This window comes from Thalassophryne amazonica, chromosome 15, assembly GCF_902500255.1.
Source record: "Thalassophryne amazonica chromosome 15, fThaAma1.1, whole genome shotgun sequence".
Classification (NCBI taxonomy): Eukaryota; Metazoa; Chordata; class Actinopteri; order Batrachoidiformes; family Batrachoididae; genus Thalassophryne; species Thalassophryne amazonica.
Window position 1 is genome coordinate 21896844 of NC_047117.1, and position 8059 is coordinate 21904902.

The 8059-nt window shown below is 40.6% G+C and overlaps 1 protein-coding gene across 1 annotated transcript; it reads right to left on the minus strand.

Moving 5' to 3' along the window:
* Positions 1 to 652: 652 nt before the first annotated feature.
* lsm6 (LSM6 homolog, U6 small nuclear RNA and mRNA degradation associated) lies at positions 653 to 5439 on the minus strand. The gene is made up of 4 exons (XM_034188858.1): positions 5354 to 5439; positions 4935 to 5040; positions 4703 to 4816; positions 653 to 844 (listed from the first exon to the last, which is right to left on the minus strand). Exons 2-4 carry the CDS (start codon positions 5026 to 5028, stop codon positions 810 to 812), a joined length of 243 nt encoding a protein of 80 aa, XP_034044749.1. The 5' UTR covers positions 5029 to 5040; positions 5354 to 5439; the 3' UTR covers positions 653 to 809.
* Between the last annotated feature and the right edge of the window lie 2620 nt (positions 5440 to 8059).

Consider the following 8059-nt stretch of genomic DNA (forward strand, 5'->3'; position numbering starts at 1 on the left):
CTGATGTAGCCTGCAGGTGGCATCAGTTACAGATTAGTCCTCCAAGTCCCCATTTGAAGGACCAGCAAATCATTTTTCTTGTGCTCATAAAAACACTGGCTTTTGTATGCACGAGTACTTCACCGATTGCCTTCACATCACCACTAAGACGCCTCACGCACACATTGAGGTGTTTGGATTATTTATTTTTAATAGCCTATTCTAATATTTGTAACAATAAACAGAGGACAGCATGCACATTTGTACACAGGACTTTCAGTAATGATTTCTGCAGGGGAGTCCTATCACGATCAATGCCAAATTTAGCCTATTGGGACTGACAAATCACAGCATTACAATCTAATCTGTTTGAAGCCTTGTGGTAAATGGCAGATAGATTTTAGTTTGTTTGTATGCTGCAGGGATAAACTTTGACCAAATCATTACACAAATAACCTTTTTATTTTTCTCTGAAGTTCTATTAACACAGAGAACACCAGTGGCCATTTTGCAAGAATCACATCAAAAACTAATCCAAAAGAAAATACGAGTAACAATGGGAATTCCACTCCAGAATACAAGGACTGTCAAAACTGTATAAATTCTAATCAATATTTTGTAGAAATGGACCACAATAATAATCGTAGTAAGATATTCACCGCCAAACCAAACATGAATCAGATCAGATTCAGTTTATTAACCCATTTCACTTTTACAGGCACCAAAACAAAATAAAGGATTCTTCAGGACTTTACAGAACTAAAAACAGATGGCGGTCATCCACCGATACATTTATACCACACAAAAAAAGGAAAAACAAACAAAAATCACTACACTTTCCTCTTCTGGGTGCTGATGTAGAGAACTGTGGACCAAAAAAGTAAAAATAAGATCATGAAAAATTACACAGGAATACAATGAGTAAAGGTATTGTTTGTTTTGATAGTGTCAACCATTAAATAACGTCGTTACTCTTCAGACACCACTGTGTTAAAAAAGAAAACAAGTGTTTTACACTATAAGAGGACAAAACCATGTTACTTGCACAAATACAACCAAAAACAGATATGAAAGTCATGAGTCAGTGATTAGGATTACATAGAGATTCCCCACAGAGACTTTCTTTGGATGTTGGTGGTAGAGAATTCTGGCAGGAGTCAGAAGATTTTGTAGTACAAATTTACTGAAAGGTTTGCTAAGACAGCAGTCCTTAACCCCCCATAGATAGCTTAGAAGTAAAATGCTCATTACAGCCAAACCATAATGATAATTGTTTGGAGCGGCCACGTCAACAGCGCCACAGGAACATGTAACTTCTGGGAGGAAAATTCTGAACCACTGAACATAGGCCTCATTTTGGATAAAGTGATATAATTACTTTTCTGGAAAAGCGATTAGATATGTCAACATAACGTATCATGAACAGACAGATACAGTGTGACTGTACTGCAACAATGATCAATGGAACACACCAAAGACAAAGCAGGAGAGTCTTGGTTTTAGTTCAGAAGGGTAATATTCTGACAATGGTGGTCTGCTTATTCCAAAAAGTCCAAATTTAATAGAGTTTACCCACCCTTATCCTTTAAAGCAGGTGTGCAGCCAGTCAAGTACTAATAGACACCTGAATGAGCTCATCAGCTTGTGGCAGAGCAGGGAGATTGACATTTGCAGGTTAGGTGGTCCTGGAGGATAAATTGGCGAACCACTGCTATAAAATTTTGTTGAAATTTGATTGTTTGTGTTTTGTCTTGCCAAAATCTAACAAAGCATTGCTTTTTTCTTATATCCCCCTTCAGACACAATCACATGGGACAACCTTGAGTCTGAAAAGATCACACTAGTCAGGCAACCCAGGTTAGTGACTGGCAGTAACCCGCATTGAGTTTCACTTGGATTAGTGATCCAAGTCAATTGTTGATCTCAGGATCTCACTCACTGACCCATTGCCCCTGCTTCGGTCTGATGGAGAACAGGACATAATGGAGGAAAGGATCTTCAGGTGAATTTGGTTTTCCAATGTTATTTTAAGATGTCCCCCGATTGCCACCATTCTCCCTTGCAAACATCACACAGACTTGTGAAAAAGAAAAAAGTACTTTGACTTAAGATATCCCCTCATGGATCCTCTCACCTACCACACAAAATAACAGGACAGAGATTTTTGATGCATAAATCCAATGCACAACTTATGGTCTCACTCCCTTCCTCACTCCACAAACAAGTGTGTTGTTCTACAGTGCTGCAAAATATACAGCTATTTTTGAGAGACTGTGTTGATACACTGGGAATAGTTTGTGCCCATTTCTGGACATAACATTTTTTTTTATAAAATCATATTTATCTTACATTCATATATTCAAAAGCTGAAAGTTATAATTTTTCTTAAAAAAAAAAAAATCAAAACCATTCACAAACATTGTGAAATTTCTATCAGTTGACTAGATGCATAATCATTTCAGCTCCACACACCCTGCATAAGAAAATCAACAACCATGTACATCTATTCAAGAAGACATCATCTTTGGTCTATCAATGTTCTGCACAGTATGAAAGTGGAAACAGATCATAGGGGCATTCTGTGACTGGGCAAGGCTTCCATCAGTATGCAAAACCACTGCAACAACTTTGTCTGCATTCAGTCCTAACCATTGGGGAAAGGACGGAGTGGATCATGTTAGATTTGGTGAGTCCTGTTGATGTTTTGCTGATGTTGGGCTCTGCATCATGATATGCCGTGATGTGTCCTGCTACGGTGGGAGAGCAAATGACACACCATAACATTTTTTAGACAGACATTCTCAAAACTATCCATGGTAGTGTTGTAACAGATCACAGCTGATCCCTACAAACTGCCCCTCATAGCTCAGCAGGCATGTGAACTGCACATTAATTGCAAAGTTTACATAAGTGTTATTTCGTGCTGTGGTGACTTGTTTTTAAAGTAATAACTATGTTAATTATGATGCAGTCACAGTAAAATCACAGCGTGAGTGAAGATTAAAGCAGCCTCATGCTCAGCGCATTTGTGGATGGAAAAGAAAGGACTAAAAAATTAAAGGCTTTGAGGGCAAAGTGTCCATCATATCTTAGTAGCAAAGCAGGTGCGCTTGACTCCAAAAGCAAAACGACTTCAGGTGCGACCTAAAAGGACCGTCAGTGTAACGTGAAGAAGCACACTCTCTTATTATTAACTTTTCTTTTTTACTTTATTGGCCCATGTCCACTGCACAAACGTGTTTCAGCCCTAAGCTTTCATCAGTGTATGGTCCGTCATATTTTGTGGAGTCGTTAATCCACTGAACTGAGCATTGAGCTAGAAGTGCTTGTACTGTCAAAGGGTTAAGAATAAAAATGTTACCCTCTCACCAGAAAATGTACACATCACCTCTTGTTAATATATATATATATGTTATAAACTTAGATCAGCTTTGCTCAGTTTTTTTATTTTGACTGAGACAAAACTGATCCAATCCATGGGCTTTAAAATAAAATGTACCTGAGCTGAGCCTTGGTTTTGGTGGCTTAGTGGTTTTGGTGGCTATTGCCTCACAATAAGAAAGTCCTGGTATCACTTCCCATGTGGTCCTTTCTTTGTAGAGTTCTCCCTGTGTTTGCATGGGTTCACTCTGGGTATTCTGGCTTCCTTCTACTTCCAAAGAATACAGGATAGGTGAATTGGGCACTTTAAATTGGCCATAGGTGTGCTTGAAAGTGTCCTGTCCAGGATGTACGCCGCCTCTTTCCCTATGACTGCTGGGATAGGCTCCAGCCCCCTGTGATACTTCATTGGAGCTTGGGTTTAGTAAATCAATTAATTAATGAAGCAGTAGTGGCCAAGTGGTTCGTGCACTTTTTTCCAGACTGGAAGGTTCCCGGTACAAGGCCACCCCTGCCCCTTCTTCATGTAATATAGAGTTGCATCAGGAAGAGCATCCGGTGTAAAACCTGTGCCAAATCAACATGCAGAGCTGCAATGGCTCTTGTGTGGCAAGCCTGACTGAAACATCGGAGAAGCAGAAGGGACTTATTACTCTGTATTTAGTAGTAGGAGTGCAAAGATACTCCTTCCTCACGGTTCAGTGAAAATCACAGTTTCAAAGACCACACAGTTCAAATCCTCAATATTCTGCCTTCAGTTTTTAATCACTGCATTTTGCATAAACACACTGGAAAACATTTGAAAATGACAATATAATTCATATGCATTTATTATTATTATTTATTCATCTATTTTTTTGCACCCGAGATTTTGGCACACTGTCTGCAAAGCTCAATCCGTGCCAATACTTTGATGTCTTTACACACAGCGTCATGTCATACTGGCATTGTAACACAATCATAACGTTCATGCTGTTGCGACAAATCTTGCTCATGTTTCGTCAGGTCTGCCCAAGGTTGTGACGATGTCTCGCAACACTACTGTGTTTTTGTAAACCCATTGTGACTACATGTTGGATGGTGCACTTTTTGAGCCAAATGACGAACTGCCATGCATTACAATTCGTGGCATGTTGGCTTACAAATCTTGGCAATTCACTTTATCCTAACCTTACATGATTCAACAGAAAATGATTTGCAAGCTTGATGGGCAGCTGCAAAATATCCATCTTGTTTTGACACAAAGGACACAGCGCCCTTTTGGAAGTGACAGAAGAGATTTGGTCCACTTTTCCCATACTGCACAGAAGAGCAACATGTTTAATACAATGAAGAATCTTACCATTGTTTCCTCTTAGAAAAGCATCTCCATACTTGTTCTTAAGCTGACCGTTGACATATTCCTCTGTCTGCTCTATGGCGATGTTCATGTATCCATCCAGGCAGGCCAGGACACCTGCACACAAACTGTAGTGCTTAGCAGAGTGGCATTTGCACTTAAATCGCTTATTTAAAAAAAAAAAAAAAAAAAAAAAAAAAAATCACCGAGAAAATTGTAACCTGCTTGTCATTACCTCTGTAATCGACACCAGAGTTGAGTTTGACCACCACAGGTCTCCCGATGATCTGCTTCAAGAAGTCACTCGGGGTTTGTTTTCTCAGGCTCATCGTGGATGTGATCTACAAACAAGCTGCAGCTGTTGATTTTATGTAGTTTTTAGCTTGACATAAGCTTTAAAGACACGGTCGTGTTAACAGCGTTTAATCAAAACGCAGGTTTTACACTGCAGTTACTGCTTCGAGCTGCCATATTTATAATTTAGCCAAATGCTAGTGAAGCAGCGCTAGCTGCTAGCTAAGTGCTGCTAACCCCCTAAATACCCACTTCAGTGAATAAGCTTTCAATGAAACCTGGAGAGAACTATTTTACTCTTCAACGAAAAATGACTACAGTCGTTCTAAACTGAAACTGCTCGCTTTTTTGATCACTTACCGGCTAATCGTTCTCCAAACGATGAGAAGCTGCATGGAAATATTAACCAATCAATGGCCTGTACACTCCCACATACGGAGTGTAAGTGAGGACAAAATACATTTCAGCGCAGCGGAAAAGTGTGAGGGGACGTGTTCGTCAAAGGCGAAGGTTCCAATATTTCCATTGTGTGTTTAACCAGGTTAATAGTCAGTAACAGCAACTTACGTATTATTATTGTATACAGTCTTGCAGCCTATTATATACAGTTTTCAGCCTAATTTAATTTAGAGTATGTGTCATGTGACATTATGATGAATGGAATCGTATAAATCACCACATTAAATAGGAGGAGGTCCAACAGGTTGAAGCAAAAACTAAACTAGAAGCACTCAGAGAGTGCAAACCTCTGCCAAATCTGAGCACTGATATTGATATTGCATGTGCTTATAGACAAAAACAAATAAGAGACAAAATTTAATTTATTATTCAACTAAACTGCAAATATATGAATTTTTTAACATTTATGAAACACTTTTCTAAACAAGGCCATAGGGTCACTGACACTAAAGAGATTCCCTCCTTGGCACAGTGATCTATTCAACAGTTCAGTGTTACAACCAAAACTATGATACATACACTTTTCTTTCCTTTATATTTGACATCCTTGACCATGAAAACATACCACTAGAACTTGGAATCACTTTTATGTCTTTATTAGTTGTATAAAAACGATTTTTTGGTAATGGCGGTTTTCTTCTGGATCTAGCTCCATAACATTTGAAGCTATATCAAATCTGATGACACCTTACTGAATCAGTACAGATTCAGCTACAGTTTGGTGTTAGTTGTGCATCTCTAGCTTTATTTGTCACCTCACACTGACACATTTTCTATTTTCCCTATATTTTTGCATATTCTGGATCACCAGATCCAGAATCCGGATCCGATCATCACCAAACTTTGTTGTTTGATAGAACATTTGACTGTGTTACACCCTAATTTTTTTCAAGCCTTTCTGCCTTGTTTTTGTGGAGTTAGAAACTAGAATGTCAAAATTCCCCCTATCCCGCAATGGTGAAGAATCCTTTAAAAAATTTCTGGATCCGGATCGTGATCCGGATCATGACTAAAATGTAATCACTTGTTCCTCTTGTCATTTCCAACCACTCCACAAAATTTCATCAAAATCCGTTCAAAACATTTTGAGTTATCCTGCTGACAGACAGACAAACAAACAATCACGACCAAAAACATAACCTCCTTGGCGGAGGTAATAAAGATATCATCATCATCATAATGTGCTGGTTGGTGGCTTAGTCTTGGCACTGTTGCCTCACAACAAGAAGGTCGTGGGATCACTTCCCATCTGGTCCATGTAGAGTTTGCGTGTGTGTGGGCTTCCTCCCACTTCCAAAAACATGCAGGTTAGGTGAACTGTAAACTTTAAATTGACCATAGGTATGAGTGTGACTGAGATTGTCTGTCCATGTGTGGCCCTGTGATAGACTGGCATCCTGTCCAGAGTGTACCCCACCTCATACCCTATGACTGCTGGGATAGGCTCCAACTCTTTTGTGACCCCTGTTCGAAGTCAGTGGAAATAGAAAATGAATGTATAATAACATAGTGGGAGGTCTATATGCTGGTGCTTTCTTCGAATGAGAAATGTTAATATCCTGTTTGTTGTTTTCATGGAATATTGCTCTGGGATGTAAACCCACAAACTACTTTTTTAAATTCATCTGCAGAGGTCTGTAACTTTCTGTAATATGCTGTTTTGCTTAAAACAGCAAAATTCTCAAACATTTGACTTTCTTCCAGTTGTTTCATTGCAGATGATGTGATCCTGTTGGCTTCATCGGCCAGTGACCTCCAACACTCACTGGATCGGTTCACAGCCAAGTGTGAAGCAGCTGGAATAAGGATCAACACCTCTAAATCTGAGGCCATGATTCTCAGCAGGAAACCGATGGATTTCCTACTCCGGGTATAGAATACGGTCTTGCCCCAAGTGAAGGAGTTCAAGTACCTCAGGGTCTTGGTCACAAGCGAGGGGACAATGGAGCGTGAGATTGGCCGGAGAATCGGCACATCAGGAGTGGTGTTACATTCGCTCTACCGTGCTGTTGTGATGAAAAGGGAGCTGAGCCAAAAGGCGAAGCTCTCGATCTGCTGGTCAGTCTTCATTCCTACTCTCACCTATGGTCATGAGGGTTGGGTCATGACCGAAAGAACTAGACCGCGGGTACAAGCAGCCGAAATGGGCTTAGGAGGCTGGCTGGTGTCTCCCTTAGAGATAGGGTGAGAAGTTTGGTCATCTGTGGGGAGCTCGGAGTAGAGTCACTGGTCTTTCACATTGGAAGGAGCCAGCTGAGGTGGTTTGGGCATCTGATAAGGATGCCTTCTGGGCGCCTTCCTAAGGAGGTGTTCCAGGCACTTCCACCTGGGAGGAGACCTCAGGGAAGACCCAGGACTAGGTGGAGAGATTATATCTCCACACTGGCTTGGGAACGCCTTGGGATCCCCCAGTCAGAGGTGGTCAATGTGGCATGGGAAAGGGAAGTCTGGGGTCTGGGGTCTAGAGCTGTTGCCCCTGCGACCCGACCTCGGATAAGCGGTTGAAGATGAGTGAATGATGATGATGAGTGTTTCATTGACTGGTGTTCAGTAAGGTCGTGGAGCACAGCAGCTCAGATGTTGAACGTGTTGGTACTGAATGTCACA

Coding starts and splice junctions, on each gene's coding strand:
- lsm6 (XM_034188858.1), bottom strand. CDS start 5,028: ATGAGCCTGAGAAAACAAACCCCGAGTGACTTCTTGAAGCAGATCATC. Junction 4,817..4,934: donor CTCTGGTGTCGATTACAGAG/GTAATGACAAGC, acceptor GTTTGTGTGCAG/GTGTCCTGGCCTGCCTGGAT. Junction 845..4,702: donor TTTTCTAAGAGGAAACAATG/GTAAGATTCTTC, acceptor TTTGGTCCACAG/TTCTCTACATCAGCACCCAG.